This window comes from Bos mutus, chromosome 14 (genome assembly GCF_027580195.1).
Source record: "Bos mutus isolate GX-2022 chromosome 14, NWIPB_WYAK_1.1, whole genome shotgun sequence".
Lineage (NCBI taxonomy): Eukaryota > Metazoa > Chordata > Mammalia > Artiodactyla > Bovidae > Bos > Bos mutus.
The window spans coordinates 5,081,394-5,101,577 of record NC_091630.1 but is presented as its reverse complement, the minus strand read 5'-3'; the positions used below and the strand labels follow the sequence as shown (position 1 = coordinate 5,101,577).

At 43.9% G+C, this 20,184-nt stretch overlaps 1 protein-coding gene across 1 annotated transcript; it reads right to left on the bottom strand.

Moving 5' to 3' along the window:
- Positions 1–1,408: 1,408 nt before the first annotated feature.
- On the bottom strand, positions 1,409–19,203 carry CA2 (carbonic anhydrase 2). The gene is made up of 7 exons (XM_070382911.1): positions 18,972–19,203; positions 17,568–17,765; positions 7,970–8,088; positions 7,450–7,542; positions 5,762–5,824; positions 3,495–3,650; positions 1,409–2,178 (listed from the first exon to the last, which is right to left on the bottom strand). The coding sequence occupies exons 1-7, from the start codon at positions 19,003–19,005 to the stop codon at positions 2,059–2,061; spliced, it is 783 nt and encodes a 260-aa protein (XP_070239012.1). The 5' UTR covers positions 19,006–19,203; the 3' UTR covers positions 1,409–2,058.
- Positions 19,204–20,184: the final 981 nt, after the last annotated feature.

Genomic DNA, 20,184 nt, shown 5'->3' with positions numbered 1-20,184 from the left:
GCAACCCCATAGACAGCAGCCCACGAGGCTCCCCCGTCCCTGGGATTCTCCAGGCAAGAACACTGGAGTGGGTTGCCTTTTCCTTCTCCAATGCATGAAAGTGAAAAATGAAAGTGAAAAGTGAAAGTGAAGTCCCTGAGTCTTGTCCGACTCTTATCGATCCCATGGACTGCGGCCCACCAGGCTCCTCCGTCCATGGGATTTTCTAGGCAAGAGTGCTGGAGTGGGGTGCCACTGCCTTCTCCGATGAGTGGTATAAAATATCTTCATTACAAAATTTAGAGATCATTATACACCAAGAACATCATAACTCACTTATATATAGAACTCAGTGTTGACAAGTTTCTGCTTCAGCATATAACTGAAAACCAATATGTAAAAATATACACAAGTTAAATTTTCATATTTAGAAGAGGCCCTCTGCAGTTCACCTGGAGTAGATTTAGTTTTAATTCATATACAATTCTGTTTAAGGTTGGCCTGTAGGTCCCCTACCCAAAACAATAAACAACAAATTAGAGAAGCCTTGTTCCAGGAAACTAAGCTAACAGACTCACTGGCTTAAACACAGTGAGTGTTTAAGCCTGTGTGTGTACACAGGCTTAAAATGTATTATTTTCGACCACCTCCTATACACCAGACATTACCTCATATAATATGATCATCCTGGGTGTTATCCTCTCTTTACACCCAGGGTCATAGCGATTGAGAACAGCCGAGATTCAAAACAGACCATCAAACTCCAAAGTTTCTGATCTTTCTTTTACAGAAAACTCAGTTCTTTAGCAAAGCAGGTGAGAATGAGTTAGTGACTTCTCTGTCTCTGGTAACAAAGAAGTTAATTTTTTTCCCCTCAAAGTGTGGCACCTGAGTCATGAGTTAAACTTGGCTTCCCAGAGTAACTCATTAGCCAAACATCCCAGGGTCTGGGCATGGAGCTAAATCCAAGACAGCCATGGGAGCAGCTGACTGGCGTTTCATCTGTTCACCCTGCTTCCCACCTGGAGCAGGTATGATTCACCTTCTGAAGATTCAGATGACTCTCACTTCTGGGGACCACTGGGATTCCTCTTTTGAGTAAAATGGATTTTTATTCGCTGCATTTCCCAGGAGCACATGTTGATTTGGGAAGTCTCCCCTCCCCCCTCCCGCTGTTCTAGTAACCACTTCCTCTCCTTTTTCAGGATCTACCCTCATGGAGATCACATGAGCCAGTGCTCAGAAAACTCACAAGAGCGCATGGCAAATACAGATAACCTTCAGGTGTTTCCTTCTGTGGAGACTCTTGATTATGAGTAAGCCAATTATGATGGCTTATTATTTACAGTGAATTAATATGAATTAAAAAAGTATACATTTGCTCCTTCACCATTACCCACTGCCCAGCATAAAATAAAATAATCCAAGATAGAATTCCAGATTTTATTAGAGAATGTATCTAAAATACAATATTTATTAAGTTACGATATATTATTTGAATGGAAATATACTCTGTATTACAACTATAACAATTTTTATAGATAATTCATTTACATTGCTATAGTTCAAAAGTCACTAAATCATAGCGTAATTAAGATACCATTGCTACAAATATATAAGAATTTAAAGTTTTTATTATACCATCTTGGAATCACAAACATTTATCTGATTTACATTACATAGGATCGAGACTATTTTACCTGATTTATATCACATAGTTCAATCTACCCTCGTATATAGATTTGCACTCAATCATCCTACCTTCCTATATTTTAAAAATAGCATTTTACTGAACCATTGTGAGTGCTCATTACCCCACATTCTGTGAGCAAAATCAAGGTTCTTATATTCTCTGTCACAGAAAGGCTACCATCATAAGCAAAGCACCAGTCACAGCAAATCTGTCAATCATGACAATTGGTCTAGGTTTTCACATTTTAGTAGTAAGTACGTCAGGTGAGAGACGAAGGGTCTAGAAGGCCAAACGCAAAGCAGCAAGGGGCCAGTTGACCAAGTGGACTTGTGCTAAGCTAAAGGGAGGCCCAAAGGCTGTCCCCTGGACACCGCCCCGGGGCCTTCTTATTTGGGGAAACCTCTGACTTGTCTGTTTTTCAGTGGCTGAGCCGGACGCCAGTTGGCCAACATCAGGAGTTCAGGCTCGCCCTCCGGGTTGAAGTTAAGAGTACGGAATTTCAACATCTAAAAGACAAAATTAAAGATGAAAAACATCAAAAATACAAGTTTCACTAGAGCATTCAACTATCGTGCTTGTGTTAAATCTTGAAATATATTTCCCAGTATTCAGAGTCTCAGATGGCAATGTTCAAAATTTAATTTGATTCGCACCCACAGATATATAATCACATATAGATTACATATATATATGTTTATACAACAAATTAATTTCCACAGAATAAATACAACATTTTGCTGTTATTTGAAGGAAATTTGCAATGAGCTTGTTTTTTCCTCTTTTAATTACATAATCAAACATCAAAAACCTATAAAATATTTCAGAGATGTAAAGTAATAATAACAATTCTAGATCCAAATTAAGGTTTTGTTTTCTGCCCCAGGGAAGATAAACATCAGCATGGGTACAATTAGATAAAGTGACTCCGGGGTGGAATGATGGCTGACATCTCTGCTTACATTTACAGAAGCACAGGATTAAATCTGCCCATGCTGGCATTTCCAATGCTTATCACTGGGTAGTTCTGATTTCCTTTTAAATTCGTGTGAGCTCCCAGCAGAGTGCCCTGACCCAGGCAGCCCTGCCCCAGTTCCCTCCTTCTCTGAGGCTGTTTCTGAAAGTGTCACTTCCCTTTCACTAAGCATGACTTGATCTCAACGAAGAATGGTGGTTTGGGAAGTAGGGCAGCTGCCAGAGAATCAGATCCTGATCTCTTTGCCAAACAAAATTCCCTTGGTCACCTCCGAGGAAGTCAATTTCCGAGTAAGTCAACTACTGTTAACACACACAGCCACTCCACTGCAGCGCTCTGAACAGCACAAACTGCGCTCTGTAGGAGATGTGCGTCTGGTCTAAGCTGCTACAGCAACTCGGAGTGACTTTTAATAGGTGCTTTTTATCCAAGGGATGACTCTCAACTGTTAGAATTCAGGATGTATTCTGATGTAAATAAACCACAGTAAGCTCTTAGGTGAGTGACCCGTTGGCTGGAAATGATCACCCATAGGTATGCACCCTTGAATATAAAATCTCTTTGTTCCAGGCTTCAGATTCCTCCTAATGCACACACACAAAAAGCATGTACTGGGTGACAGACACCTTTCTCAGGTAATCTTCGATGTTATCCGACTTCAGAGTAAAAAGAAAGAATTGCCTAAGGTTATGGTTCACAACAGCAAGTTCTTGTTGGGTGCTAACTACACCTGCTAAGCACTATTGCTGCGCCAGGAGCAGCAGGAGGATTAGAGCCCAGGTCTGTCTGCTTCCAAAGGTCCAGTCCTTTCGCCTGAACTAAGTGCTCCCCCGACTTGAGCAAACGGACCTGCTGACTGCTAACAGAGATGGGTTCTTTGAGCACGATCCAGGTCACGCTTTCGAGGAGAGGAGGGGTGGTCAGTGAGCCAGGGTAGGTCCAGTAGTCCAAGACGTTAGGAAGGAGGCTGCCCGGATCGAAGCTGGGGAAGCCGGTGCTCTTACCCTGGAACACAAGACAAAGACACGTGATCAGAGTCAGGGGGGAGGGGGCGGGGGGACGCAGGAGAAGAGGCAACAGAAACATTCAACTTGGAGAGTCAAACACCTTCCTTTTTTTTAAAAGATACATTCCATATTCACCAGAAAACAGAATAAAAGAAATTAACAGAAGACATTCGACAGGGAAACTTAGATTAGCAGATATAAATAAGAGAACCTATCAATTTCACCTGTCCATTTGCTTATCTGTCCTCTCAAACAATCCCTTATCTTTTTCATTAAGTCATTAACTAATTTTAGCCGGTATTTAAAGTGAAACTGCTGCCACCGAAACGCTGCGATTTTAGGATGTAGGAACAGAACATGTAGACAGTCTCCTCGATGAGGAGGTAACTGTCCCGTTGTACCGTCTGATGGTTTGACCAGAACTGAAGAGCTGCATTTAGCTCTGGACACAGCACTTTAGAGAAACAGAAGCAACAGCAAAGGGTTGTCCGAAGAGTGACAGGTCGCTGCAGAGAGACAGTTGTCAGGTAAGACTAATTAAAGGGGACAGAGATAATGAGCTTGGGCGTAGGTGAGAGGCTGAGAGAAAACGGGCTCAAGCGAAGGAAGGTTTAGTTGGTTTTTCTGAGATGTAGTTGACATATAGTTTCAGGAATACAATGTAATGACTTAATATTTGAATATATTATCGAATGATCATAATAGGTCTAGTGAACATCTCTCAACATAAAACAGTTACAGAATTTTCTTTTCTTGGGATAAGAACTTTTAAATCTACTCTTAGCAACTTTCAAACTGGCAATACAATGATATTAACTACAGTCACTACAGCATTGATTTTGATTTACTTGTAAGTCAATCCCAAAACGTCTTTATTTTATAACTGAAAATTTGTACATTTTGTCCCCTTTCAATCATTTTTGGCCCCCCACTCCCACTTCTGGCAACCACCATCAATTCCCTGTATTTGTGAGCTGGTTTTGTATTTGTTTTCTTTGCTTATTTGTTTGATTCCACTAATTCATCTGGTATTTGTTTTTCTTTATCCAACTTATCTCACTTAGCCTAATGCTCTCAAGGTCCATCCGTGTTCTCACAAATGGCATGATTTCATTCTCCTGTAGCTGAGTCCATTTTATCTGTCTGTCTGTGTCTTGAGCTTAGTCACTTCAGTCCTATCCAACTCTTTTGCAAGCCCAGGGACTGTAGCCCACCAGGCTCCTCTGTCCATGGGATTGGTTCTCCAGGCGAGAATACTGGAGTGGGTTGCCATGCCCTCCTCCAGGGGATCGTCCCGACCCAAGGATCAAACCCACGTCTCCTGCTTTGGCAGGCAGGTTCTTCACCCGCTGAGCCACCTGGGAAGCCCCCTCTATCTCTATCTACCTACCATGTCTTCTTTACCCATGCGCCTGTTATTGGATGCTCAGGCTCCTTCTGTCTTGGCTGTTGTAAATAAGCTGCAGTGAACATGGCGGGGGGTGCATATATCCTTCTGAATTAGTGTTGTAGGATCAGGTTTATTCTATACGAATCAAGGGAGTCAAGCTCAGGGTAACAGGTAAGCCTTTCAGAAGATAGATGCTGCTTTCATTTGAGGATGAGTTTGATAAAGCCAGGTTGCTGCTGCTGAAAGCCGTATTTATAAGCAGATGCCCCATGACCTCAGCACATAGATTTAAACATGAATTCAAAGAGGCCTCAAAGCAGGACCTTACTCATCGTGTTCTCCATTGCATTTCCTAGACTAACAAAGTGGCCAGCATATAGTAAGTACTCAAGAAATATCTGCCTAATGAAGGGTGAATAACTGGATCAGGTGGTTCAGCCTCCTTGCAATCACAGTTTTCTCTGATTCTTGCATATGGATGTTCAAATGAAGCAAGATTAAATAAATACAAGTCCGAAAATTATACAAGCATTAGGATTAACTTTGGGATAAAGATTAAGTTACATAAACATATGAGCAACATGTTACCTTTATTAGGTGCTCATCTAAGCACCACTCATCAAACCGAGACTACCCAGCTTGAGCAAAAGAATTTTAAAAAATGAGTTGGGTATAGAAAATAGGTACCCTATGCAGGTGTCAAAAACACTGAACTGTACCTTTGTTTTAATAGAATCCAGCGCGTCAAGGACTTTCTGGAGGGCTGGGTTAGCATCACCAACCTACAGAAAGACACAAAGGACAAGGCAGCATATGCAGTTCGCACTACACCCTTTCTTGATTAGGGCAGCTCTAAGGTATAATTTCTCCAAATGGTGAAGCAAAAACCACCACTAGCTACATGCCACCCATCAGTCTTAGTCTCATTTCCCTATTTTCACTAACAACCTGCTTCTGGCCCTGTGGTTCACCTGAAATTACCCTCTCAGATGTCACCAGTGACCTCCAACTGCCAAAGTCAACAACACTGTTCAAATGCTTGCGTTAAGCTTCATGCAGAATTTTGCACTATTGTCTTCCCTCCTTTGCCAAATCCCCCCTCTTTCGACCTTTCCTTCTGCCCTGCTGCTGCTGCTGCTGCTAAGTCACTTCAGTCGTGTCCGACTCCGTGCAGCCCCATAGACAGAAGCCCACCAGGCTCCCCTGTCCCTGGGATTCTCCAGGCAAGAACACTGGAGTGGGTTGCCATTTCCTTCTCCAATGCATGAAAGTGAAAAGTGAAAGTGAAGTCGCTGAGTCTTGTCCAACTCTTTGCGACCCCATGGACTTCGGCCTACCAGGCTCCTCAGTCCATGGGATTTTCCAGGCAAGAGTACTGGAGTGGGGTGCCAATGCCTTCTCTGTCCTTCTGCCCTCCAGCCTCCCAAATCTCCCTTGACTCCTGTATTCCCCATTGATCATTTAATCAGGGTCTTTCCTCCCAGTCTGCAGTTTCTCAGAGTTGCTTGATGAGCAGTGTTACCCCCTCTTCGTCAGGGTTTCCTTGCATAATTTCATAGACACTCGTAGTAGCTCAATTGGTAAAGAATCCACCTGCAATGCAGGAGACCCCGGTGCAATTCCTGGGTCGGGAAGATCCTCTGGAGAAGGGATAGGCTACCCACTCCAGTATTCTTGGGCTTCCCTTGTGGCTCAGCTGGTAAAGAATCTGCCGGCAAAGCGGGGGACCTGGGTTCTATCCCTGGGATGGGAAGATCCCCCGTAGAAGGGAAAGGCTACCCACTCCAGTATTCTGGCCTGGAGATTCCATGGACTGTAGTCCATGGGGTCACAAAGAGTCAGACACGACTGAGCCACTTTCACTTCACTTGTCACTTGTGTGTGCAAATGTCACATTGACACAGGATTTCTAGAACCACGAATCTGCAGCCCGGACCTTCCTCCACTGGGTTTATAACTATCCAGGGGGCAGCTCAGTCGGTACGTCAAAGTCCTGCTGCCTGGATTCTGCAACATGGAGTCACTGTCCTTCACTCCTCCAAAACCTGGTCTTAATTTATCATTCTCTATCATGGTATAGTACTACCCAGCTTAAGGCTGAATGAGAAAAAAAAAAAGTACTAGTATTTATCCCAAGCATTGCTTTTTCTCATTTCATATTTCATGTGTAAACATCCTTCACATTTACATCCAAACAGTACCTAAGAAATACCTCTGGAATTGTCTTTTTGTCTCTATCTCCACTGCGGTTAGCAGATATGCAGGAAAATAAGCCCCTAAATACTTCAGAGCCAAAAGCATTTCCTAGGCTTTTTTTAGAATGTCCTATTTGTCATGAATGTTCTGTCCAGTTCATCTTTTTTGGAAACAGGCGGGGTCGGGGGGGAGAATTGGGCCATCAACTAACCTTCAAAAAAACACCCACAACAGCCAGTCCATCAGGCTGCTGTGCTGCTGTTCCAAAGTCCCCGTACTTGGTGTTCCAGTGAACCAGGTGTAGCTGAAGCAGAAGCACAGACAGCAAACAATTAACCGTGGTAAAAGCCTACACAGTTATCTCCATAGCTAGAGCTCATGAAAGAAAGCGTAAATGTGCATAATTATACATCGAAACTTGTATTTTAATTCTACTTGTCCACGACTTGGCATAAAAGCAAGCGATTCCTTCAACAACTCTAAGACAAAGCGTTGCATACCTTTGAGGGACGTTTATTTCTAGATTTTACATTAAAACACGATCCTCCAAGTTGAATTCATTTTCACGCAAACGGTGTTCTTAGGAGGTCTTAGAGAAAGCTTTGTGGCATTAACCATAACATCACAAATAAAGGTTATATGAAGCAAATATGAAGAGCCTTTGTAAAGAAAATGGTTTGAGCTGAATTTACAAATTAAGCTTTTGAAAAAAAAAAAAAAGTGTGTCTTACCTCGGCAGCATATTTATTCCTATCCACAGTATGCTCAGAACCTTGGTCATCAGATGAGCCCCAGTGAAAGTGAAACTGAACCAATCTGTAAGTGCCAGTAAGAGGTCCATCTTTCAGCACTAAAATGAAAAAAAATATATATAATATTTATGTGGGCTTGCCAGGTGGCGCTAGTGGGAAAGAACCCAACTGCCAATGCAGGAGACATAAGAGACGCGGTATTTTTGCCCGGAGAATCCCATGGACAGAGGAGCCTGGTGGCTCACACACACTTACACACCCACAAACTCATCCGTACACACGTGGGGCACACACACCACTGAATGTCACAATCTTCAATCTTCTTTTATAGTACTAAATTTATGCCTGAAGCAGCATCTTCACTCTGTGAAAATTAAATCTAGACTTGGGCTTAGTTTGCAGAGCTGAATGGAATCATTTCAACTGCTGTTATTTTTTTTTCTTTTACTTGTACTAACTGAAAGGATGGATGCTTTTCCCATCTGTTTTCTGAGCACAGGACACTTTCCTTCCAGGTTTGTTTTGAAGTCAGAGGTTCAGGTTTCAGAGAGAGGAGATTTTCACGGCACTGTGAATTCTTCTGTGAATCAGTGAGGAGGCGCTGGCAGCAGCCCTCCAACGCTGGGCCATCACACACCTGCAAACTCAGGAACCTCTGCTCTGACTCGGCCCGGAAAGCAACCTTCAGCCCCCTTCGCCGACCTCTGATACCACTTCTCACTAGAATTTGTGAAACAATAAGCATGCCAACAAAGGTCCGTTTAGTCAAGGCTATGGTTTTTCCTGTGGTCATGTATGGATGTGAGAGTTGGACTACAAAGAAAGCTGAGTGCCAAAGAATTGATGCTTTTGAACTGTGGTGTTGGAGAAGACTCTTGAGAGTCCCTTGGACTGCAAGGAGATCTAGCCAGTTCATTCTGAAGGAGATCAGCCCTGGGATTTCTTTGGAAGGACTGATGCTAAAGCTGAAACTCCAGTACTTTGGCCACCTCATGCAAAGAGTTGACTCATTGGAAAAGACTCTGATGCTGGGAGGGATTGGGGGCAGGAGGAGAAGGGGACACAGAGGATGAGATGGCTGGATGGCATCACTGACTCGATGGATGTGAGTCTGAGTGAACTCCAGGAGTTGGTGATGGACAGGGAGGCCTGGTGTGCTGCGGTTCATAGGGTCGCAAAGAGTCGGACACGACTGAGCAACTAATCTGAACTGAAGCATTCCCTTGATCTTAAAATCAATTCTTCTCTACAAGTTTCCCCAGTTCTTTAGAATTTGGATTGTGTGCTTGCTCCTCAGTCATGTCTGATTCTTAGTGACTCCATGAACCATAACCCTTCAGGCTCCTCTGTCCATGTGACTCTCCAGGCAAGAATACTGGAGTGGGTTGTCATGCCTCCTCCAGGGGATCTTCCCAACACAGGCATCGAGCCCAGGTCTCCTGTGTTGCAGGCAGAGTCCTCACCGTCTGACCCACCAGGAAGCCAGTTTGGATTGTCACTTCTACTATTTAGCTTTATACTTAAAATGTTCTATTTAGACTCTGACTAAATTGGCTCATCTGTAAAATGGATACCTTCAATTATTTATTCACTAAGAATTGATTGATCATCACAGGCTGATCATCTGTGAGATACAGTGCATAGTGCTTTCTTAAAATTCTAACTTTAATAACTATCCCATGATTCTGGTATTAGTGTAACCTTGTTACACTTAAATTCATACTAGAGATCACACTCTTAGACAGCAGTCTATCTGTAGATAATTAAGGAGCTGTGTCTTAAGGGAGGATTAAAATAGTAATAAACCACTGTTTTCCCCATGCCCTCCAAAAAGCTTTTACTTAATTTATATGTATTAATGGGATTTAACTGATATATCTATGACATATTTATAAGCTATGACAAACTGAGACAGTATATTAAAAAGTAGAGACATCACTTTGCTGACAAAGGTCTGTACAGTCAAAGTTATGGTTTTTTCCAGTAGTCATGTATGGATGTGAGAGGTGGACCATAAAGAAGGCTGAGTGCTGAAAAATTGATGCTTTTGAATGTGGTGTTGGAGAAGACTCTTGAGAGTCCCTTGGATTGCAAGATAAAATCACTCAGTCCTAAAGGAAATCAACCCTGAATATTCATTGGAAGGACTGATGCTGAAGCTGAAACTCCAATACTTTGGCCACCTGATGCGAAGAGCTGACTCAATGGAAAAGACCCTGATGCTGGGAAAGATTGAGGGCAAAAGTAGAGTGCAGCAGAGGATAAGATGGTTAGATATTATCACTGACTCAATGGACATGAATTTGAGCAAACTCTGGGAGCTGGTAAAGGACAAGGAAGCCTGGCGTGCTGCAGTCCGTGGGGTCACAAACAGTCGGACACGATTTAGTGACTGAACAGCAACAAACCGACATACTTAAAAGCTTTTAAAATTAGGGTAGTTCTACTGCTTCAGTTTTATTTCTCTAGAACTGGAAATAGAACCCCTTTTGCCGTAAGTGAATTTTATTAGTTGGGGCTTATAATTCTGCAGAGTAATGAGTCCAAGATAACTTCAGCTTTGGCTGAAAACCAAGGGACAAGGTCTTCATGATAAAGTTTGTTTGGACAACTTCACCTAATACGCTTAACTGGTAGCAGCACACGTTCATCTCGTCAAAGAAAAGATAAAGCTGCTGGAAGATATCTAGGCGGCTGGGCCCTTCTGTGGCTCCTGATACAACCTCTGGCTGACAGCTCTGCCTTACAATAGGCCAGGAGAAGAAAAGAATTTGTTTAAAAAAAAGAGAGAACATTAAAATGGTGTTATAACCATACACAAAAATAAACTCAAAATGGATTAAAGACCTAAACGTAAGACCAGAAACTATAAAACTCCTAGAGAAGAACATAGGCAAAACACTCATAAATCACAGCAGGATCCTCTATAACCCATCTCCCAGAATATTGAAAATAAAAGCAAAAATAAACAAATGGGACCTAATTAAAAGTAAAAGCTTTTGCACAACAAAGGAAACTATAAGCAAGGTGAAAAGACAGCCTTCAGAATGGGAGAAAATAATAGCAAATGAAGCAACTGACAAACAAACAATTGCAAAAATATACAAGCAACTCCTATAGCTCAAGTCCAGAAAAACAAATGACCTAGTCAAAAAATGGGCCAAAGAACTAAACAGACATTCCTCCAAAGAAGACATACAGATGGATAACAAACACATGAAAAGATGCTCAACATCACTCATTATCAGAGAAATGCAAATCAAAACCACAATGAGGTACCATCTCATGCCAGTCAGAATGGCTGCTATCAAAAAGTCTATAAGCAATAAATGCTGGGGAGGGTGTGGAGAAAAGGGAACCCTCTTACACTGTTGGTGGGAATGCAAACTAGTACAGCCACTATGGAGAACAGTGTGGAGATTCCTTAAAAAACTGGAAATAGAAATGCCATACGACCCAGCAATCCCACTGCTGGGCAAACACACCGAGGAGACCAGAACTGAAAGAGACACGTGTACCCCAATGTTCATCACAGCACTGTTTATAATAGCCAGGACATGGAAGCAACCTAGATGTCCATCAACAGACGAATGGATAAGAAAGCTGTGGTACATATACACAATGGAGTATTACTCAGACATTAAAAAGAATACATTTGAATCAGTTCTAATGAGGTGGATGAAACTGGAGCCTATTATACAGAGTGAAGTAAGCCAGAAAGAAAAACACCAATACAGTATACTAACGCATATATATGGAATTTAGAAAGATGGTAACAATAACCCTGTGAACGAGACAGCAAAAGAGACACAGATGTATAGAACCGTCTTTTGGACTCTGTGGGAGAGGGCGAGGGTGGGACGATTTGGAAGAATGGCATTGAAACATGTATATTATCATATGTGAAATGGATTGCCAGTCCAGGTTAAATGCATGATACAGGATGCTTGGGGCTGGTGCACTGGGATGACCCAGAGGGATGGTATGGGGAGGGAGGTGGGAGGGGGGTTGAGGATGGGGAACACATGTACACCCGTGGTGGATTCATGTCGATGGATGACAAAACCAATACAATATTGTAAAGTAATTAGCGTCCAATTAAAATAAATCAATTTATATTAAAAAATAAAAAGAAAGTTCAATGAAAAATTAAATAAATTTTAAAAAATGGTGCTATATTACTGATCTATTAAGAAACATGAATTTGGATGTATTCAGATAAAATCACATCTCTTAAAACTTTAAAAAACTTACTGTAAAAGTGCTTTTTTAAAATCTGATGATAAAGAAAGAATTAAAGAATTATCCTTATACCCCCCAAATAGACTTTTTCCAAGATGAAAATATAATTCATAACTATATATACCCTTAAAAAATACATGTTTATAAAGATTTAGAATTAGGCAAGAGTAATATGAACTTTTATTATATAAGGCTTTCTAATACTAAAAAAAAAAAGAAATGCCTGAGTGTTCAATGATTAAACACTTTCAGGACTAGTCTACTATTACCAGACATATCTGTTTCAGCTTCTGTTAAAATAAAACTATGTTACTATGTAGCTGAGAAGTCCACTGTAAACAGTGTATACTCGGTCGCTCAGTCATGTCCAACTCTTTGCGACCCCATGGACTGTAGCCCACCAGGCTCCCCTGTCGATGTGATTCTCCAGGCAAGAATACTGGAATGGATTGTCATTTCCTTCTCCAGGGGATCTTCCCAATCCAGGGATCAAACCAGAGTCTCTCGGGTCTCCTGCCTTGGCAGGTGGATTCTTTACCACTAGCACCGCCTGGGAAGCCCCTACTGTAACGAGGAAAGGTGTTAGCGTGTTAGTCACTCAGTCAACTGTAGCCCGCCAGGCTCCTCTGTCCATGAGATTCGCCAGGCAAGAATGCTGGAGTGGCTTGTCATCTCCTTCTCCAGGGGAAGGAATGTCATTTCCAACTCCATACGGTCTATGGGGTTGCAAAGAATCAGACACGACTGAGCGACACACACACTCATAAAGGCAGCGTGCATCTTTTCACTTGAGAAATAGGAAAGACGAGATTCAAGACGGGGAACTCGCACAGTATTCTGGGTCTACTTACTCTTTTACTTAATTTGATTGCTCCATGCCATTTTCTAAACTACTCCACTTTAAAAACTCCTTTTTCTAATGAAAAAATAGTTTTAAAGAATAGCAGAAATTGCTGACTGCATTTTTTCCCCTCTGGAAAAATCCAGTGATTTTTGTGTGTAGAATCCATCATCCGTTGTACCACAGAAATGTGTTCCACAAGCAATGGAGATACATGAATGCGGTTTTCTACTCTAAGACCCAATGTCCTGTTCAAGACGCCTCCAAACTTCATTTAAATCCAAACTGCAAAATCAAGAGCCTGAGAAGATTTTAACTTCCATGATCTTCCATCAGTTATACGTACTCTATATAAAACACAACAGAAGCACTAAATGTAATATTATCATCTGTCCTCTTATATATGTTACTTATGTAAATTATGTTACTTGTGAAAGATTCATTTTAGTAATATTGAAATAAATTAGCTACTAATACAAATTAAAAGCTATAAATGTAACATTAACATTTTTTCCTTCTTGATCACTTTAATATTACTTAATATAAGATGTGAGGGCTTCCCTGGTGGCTCAGCTGGTAAAGAATCTGCCTGCAATGCGAGAGACCCAGGTTCAATTCCTGGGTTGGGAAGATCCTCTGGAGAAGGAAATGGCAACCCATTCCAGTATTCTTCCCTGGAGAATCCCATGCAGAGGGGAGCCTGGAGGGCTACAGAGTCCATGGGGTCACAAAGAATCAGGCATGACTGAGCTACTAACATGCATACATATGATATAAGATACATCCAGATAAACTACAGACCTTAGTGAATGTCAATAATCTCTCTTAAATTCAAAATATAAATAAACTATTCCCAATAATCCTTAGTTTAAAATTTAAGGGATTCCTATTAATGAAGTAAATAGTCTATTAAAAAACACATTCTAGCAGGTGAATAATCATTTCTATGAAGAATCTGAAAATCTATTTTGGGGTTTTGGCAGTGGTCAGCCATTCTAGGGCTACCTGCTAAGGTTAAAAAAGCAAGTGTCAGTAGAGACAAATCTGAGGGAAACATGCCCATATTCCATTTCTTTTTCAGTAGTGAGATGTTTAGCTGTTACTTTCACTAACATAACCACAATGAAGACAGAAGCGAACAGCAGTTTTTAGTTTCAGGTTTATGGCAATTATTTGACAGCTTTTTTTTTTTTTAAAGTAACCCTTTGACATGAACACAATTAAATACGGGGTCTAGAATGCTTTAGTCTATCTTACAGAAGCTCACAATGACTGTCCATGGGTTGGCCCAATAATTCGAGCTCTGGTTTTCAATATTTGCCTCTAACTTTGCAATACAGTAGGAGAGTTTTAAACTCATTAGTAAAAGTTAATAAGTTAGCAGGAGTTAATAATTTGACTACTATTCTTTTCTTCCCAGATAAAGAATGTAATAAAAGATCTCAAACGGGGAGAGTTATTTTTTAATAATTTAAAAAACCTAACAGGATTAACATTTTTTCATTAATTTCAGGTGGTTTCTTTTTAAAGGCAGAAGATTGAGGAGAGCTTGAACCCAAGTTCCTAGTTAAAGCCTATTAACTCCATATTTAAAAAGAATTCTCGCAAGCTTAAACATAACAATAAATTCTACCAATTCAGTTCATTATCCCCAAGAATTTAAGTTTGGGTATAAGAACATTTAGGATATATCCGAAAATCTGAGCCTATGAAAAGTTCTTGAAGACTGATATCTCACTGGGTTGCGGGGGAGGGGAGTAAATGAACTGAAGCATTTAAATATAGAAAATAAAGGATATCTTAAAATATTAACACAATGAAAATAATTCCTAATAGAAAGAGATGATAAACTACAGATTTTAAAAAACTGAATGACCAAAATGAAAAATTATTTTTAGACTTAGAACAGAAAAGTATATCAGTTTTTAAAAGTATGACATGGGTATGAACACACTAAATGTTAACTATGACTGTCATTTAAAGATTCTTATTCAATTTCCATTTTTAAGCGGTTGCCATGTAGTCTCATTCCAACAAACTAGGAAGGAGACGACTAGCAATTAACCTAAACTCTTGAGCATTCTGTTTCTTCATGTTTATTTTAAGTGGGTTTGACTAGAGTATCTCCTCTGTGTTCCAACTTGAGAGTCTAGGATCTTAAAAAAGTCCAAAGGGTGTTTTTCTGCATGCTCTCTTTGGTTTTATTTTTTCTATCCTGTAGATGTGTTTTCCCTTAACATCAACATTTAATATATTCATATTCTAGAGGAAAATGCTTCCTTGTTTAATCAAAACACCTGCAAATGCTGACGAGGTACCAGGCAAAATTACAAAGGAGTCTTTCACCTGTAAAGGAGAACAAGCCTCTCTAGCATTCATTCCTCTTGTTTTTACTGTACCTCCCGCCTGGCTCTCTCAAGTCCTCCTTGTTTCCTGCTTCATTTTTGCTGGGAGTCTCCTCCAAAAGGCTGAAATCCTTCAAGCCTCATCCTTTAAGCTCAAACCTTATTCACCCTGAAAAGTCTTTTCTGACTTGCTCGGGCCAACTCCAAACCTGCTTTCCATGTTTCCTTGGAATACCTTCTTGTTGCACCCACCAAAGTGACTGTCAGCATCTATTGCTCTTGTCTTCCTACTTGAGGCATCCCCAGCACGGGCTCAGGGGAGGCGAGCGAGGGACCATGGATCCATCCTGACCTCCGGATGCCTGGCTTGTCTTACATAAAGGTGGCGCTAGTGAGATTTTTCTTTTCTTTTATAAAAACTAAGTGAATAATGGGGTCGCTAAGAGTCGGACACGACTGAGCGACTTCACTTTGACTTTTCACTTTCATGCATTGGAGAAGGAAATGGCAACCCACTGCAGTGTTCTTGCCTGGAGAATCCCAGGGATGGGGGAGCCTGATGGGCTGCCGTCTATGGGGTCGCAGAGTCGGACACGACTGAAGCGACTTAGCAGCAGCAGCAGCAGCAAGTGAATAATACATCTGTCTCTAAAGACATGGACTTGAGCCTCTATCTGAACCACTTGGTTTTCATCTGTTTCACAATCAAACACAGCCAGTTGCTTTAGTAATGTGTGTGTTATTCACCGGGAGAAACAGTTAGAAAAAGGTAGCTAGCTCTCATCAGTTATTGCTCATGTAGAAATCCATCAGAACTGGGCATACTCATGGTAAAACATATTACTATGTAATAATGTCATATGTAAAATCAGTCCATAGTTTAACATAATAACTGGCATGTTTGGAAAAATACAGAAGTGTTATAAGACTTCAAAATATCATCAAGTGGTAAGAAGTAATTTTACAGCAATTTAAAAACTTTACTTTTTTCTCTTTAATAAATTCTATTCATTTGCTACCATGAAAAAAAAAAAACAAAAGTTTACATCAGAGGTGCAATAGCTACAGCTCTTACCTAACAAAGGCAGCCAAGTGGTGTGAAGAGCTGACAAGAGCAATGGCCATTTACCGAGGAATCTTAGGTGCCAAGCACCGGGCTTTATATATCTGTCCCATTTAATCCTTTCGCTGTAATAGATACTCCAATTTTACAGAGAGGAGGAAGGAAGAAGAATTTTTTCAAAACTGTACTGAATACATCGGATAGCTACCAAAAAAGGCAAGGCATCTCGACTATAATGATTCTAATTACATTCATATACTAGTACTGCAGGTCATTAGGCGAACATTTTGACAGCGTTACTGAACGCTGGATCTGTCTTTTCTCCTTCTGCCCAAGGCTCCACACCCCCCCAGGCCCACACCACCACACATAACGTGTTTGTAGCACCGTTTTCTCAGGGCCCTTCAGAGGAAAGCACTGGGGAAAACAGGGCACTGGCCAAGAAATCAACCAGTGGGCGTAGAAGGCTGCTAGTGTGTCTGAAGGGGATTGTTCTCCGACTTCTAAGCAAGAAAAAAATAATAAAAAGAAGCAGCAGTCAAGAGTGTTCTGTAAACAGCACGACTACAAATAAATTATGGTAATTGGTTTTGTCAGCCAGGGACCAGGTATGTCCACCAACTCTAAAACATCTTCATTTATGGAATGAACTTCTGGGTGGATACCGAGATACACAGCCACCTTTATCACACTGGCCCAAGGCTGAGAAAATATTCACAAACACAGTGTTTCTGAGAATTTCAAGATTTTAAAGTAGCAGGTTTTCATCGCTCTTCTGCATGCTACCTTGAAGACCAATCCTAAAAAGTTCAGTTTTTGCAAGTCTCCTCATTGCTGATCTCTATCGCCAAGGGGCCCTGCCTTTTTTTGACTTTTCTCAGGCACAGCACAGTTATTCAATGCCCTACCTAGAAACGGGGAATCCGACAGGGAGAAACAGCCCCTGCCACTGCAAAGAAATTAGCCTGCTTCCCAGAGGCTGAAATCCAACGAAGACGATCAGAGCGTAGTATTAAGGGGGTCCTGCGCCTGTTAAGCTGGGAAAAGAGCTGCTACTGACACACAAGTTATTTTATAAACACTGACCTGCTTTGTCCTGGGAGTCGTCATACTCCACGTTAAAAGAGTGACCATTGTTGACCATTCTCCGCGAAGTTGCTTCCCCATAGACAAGGGCCAGAGGCTTCAAAGCAGGATCCTGAACGACGGCCTTGGTGTCGATGTCAACGGGTGACTGGCGCTCTCCGTTGGCAATGGGAAAGTCCTTATGCCAGTGTTCGGGGCCTGGGATTGAGCAGAGATGTGTGAACCCCCCACAATGTGGGGAAGGGCACACCCCAACTCCGGGGATAGGGCAATGATTCTTGGACCTGCTTGGCTCCAATTCTGGCGATACCACTTCACAGCTGAATACAAGGTGGCGCTAGTGGTAAAGAACCCGCCTGCCAATGCAGGAGACTTGAGTTCGATCCCTGGGTCAGGAAGATCCCCTGGAAAAGGGCTCGGCAACCCACTCCAGTATTCCTGCCTGGAGAATCCCATGGACAGAGGAGCCTGGCGGGCTACAGTCCATGGGGTCGCAAAAAGTAGGACACGACTGAAATGCAACCTTTGGGAAAACATTTGATCTGTACCTTAGTTTTTCCCTCTGTATTATGGGGTACAGTAGCATCTGGCTTAGAGGTTGGCATGAGAACATCAATCCATGTAATGCTTTTAGAACAAGCAGTGAGTGTCACATACATGTTAGCTATTTTTATGTTTCTTTTACTGAAACTGAGCACCTGACCCTGGGTTTGTGATTAGGATTTGAATGAGCAAGCTTCCTAAAGACACTCCCGAAGAGGGAGATTCCTTCCTCAGTTCTGCCAGAGGCAAGGACTGAGTCACCGCCCCGCCAGCCCCCTCGCCTTGAAGGGTCGGGATCTCCATCACCTGACGAGCCCCAGACCCCGCAAGACGCTCAGAGATGCGCCAGACACATGTGCTCCTACGTCCGCTGGCCTGGGGGAACCCAGACCTGTGGCCCCGAAAAAACCGGGTTCCTGGGGACCTCCTGACCTCAGAAGTCAAGAAATCAGGAAAACTCAGAAGTCAGCGCAAAGGACTCAAACCACCAGCCCAAGAAAACGCCCCGGGAACAGTTCATGCTGAGAATCTTAGCCACAGGTGGTGCTAAGGATGAAGCGGGCGGCAGGGGGTTAGGCGGGGAGAGGGGATGAAGACGGTGGGAGGGGGGAGTCTCCTAATTTCTCTGCGATCAACGACCAAAGTGTTTCGCTGCACCCCTTCCTAGCGTCCTCTTGGGTCGGGACAGGGTGGTGATTGACCCGAGAGGGGCCGCGCGCGGGTCCCGCGGCGATGCGCGTCCCCCTTCCCGGCCCGGTGCGGGGCGCAGGGCTTCCTCCACAGCGGCCTGGGGCCCCGCGCCGGGGGGGGCGCGCCCGGGGGCCCCGCGCCGAGGGGCGCGTCGGGGGGCCCTGCACTCACCGTTGTGCTTGCCGTATCCCCAGTGATGGGACATGGTCGCGCCGGGGTCCGGGGGCTGCTGCTCAGGTGCCCGCGCCGTGTGTCGGCGGGCCGCGCCGTCGCCGGCTCTTATAGGCGCCCGCCACCTTCGCGCGTGGGGGCGGCCCCGGGGTGGGGGCCCGGGCGGCCCCGGGCGGAGCGGGGAGGAGGGCGCGGGCGGAGGTGCGCTCCGCGCGCTCGGGGCGGGCCGGGCGGGCTTGGCTCCGGGGGCGGGGAGAGCGCCCTGCCGGCGGGGCGCTACGCCAGGTTCCGGGGCTCCGCTCGGGCCGCCCGGCTTCCCGCTCCCCGCGCGGACTGGGCTGCGGAGCGTCTGCGCGCGCCCCGTCCCCCCGCGGGGCGCGGACCGCTCGGGCCCCGGCTCCTCTCCGCCCGCGCCCCCTTTGTGAGCGCACCCCCGGCCCCCGCGCCCTGCCGCCCCGCCCCATCGGCCCCGCCCGCGCCGCGGCCCCCAGCCCCGGGGGGCTCGCCGCTCGGGGTCCCGGCCCTGCGCCCGCTAGCGGGGCGGGGAGCGTGACCTTGGGGCGGACGGAGCTGCGGTCCTGGAGGGGCGCGGAGTGCCGGGCGCCGCGCGCCCCCTGCCGGACGGCCGTGAGCGCACCGAGGAGGAGGGCGGTCTCCCGCAGAGTCCGCACCGAGGCAAGCGTGCTTCTCCATCAGTCCCTCAGTCGTGTCCGAGTCTCTGCGACCCCATGGACCGCAGCACGCCAGGCCTCCCTGTCCATCACCAACTCCTGGAGTTTACCCAAACTCATGTCCATTGAGTCGGTGATGCCATCCAACCATCTCATCCTCTGTCGTCCCCTTCTCCTTCCGCCCTCAGTCTTTCCCAGCATCAGGGTCTTTCCCGTGAGTCAGCTCTTCGCATCAGGTGGCCAAAGTATTGGAGCTTCAGCTTCAGCATCAGTCTTTCCAATGAACATTCTGGACTGATTTCCTTTGGGCACATGCATGGAAGAGGGCCATTTCCTTGAGAACTGACAAGGTGTCATATGGATACCCTGACATCTCTTCCTACCTCCTTTCTTCTCTTTAAAAAATTAACTTGGGGTCGGGGTGGAGGGAGATTACCTAGGCGAGTAAATACTGATTTAAAGCAATCAAGACTTCTAAAGAATCACTCTTCTAACAGGAATTGGGTAAAAGAATTTCTTGCAAAAAGATGAGAACTTGCAAA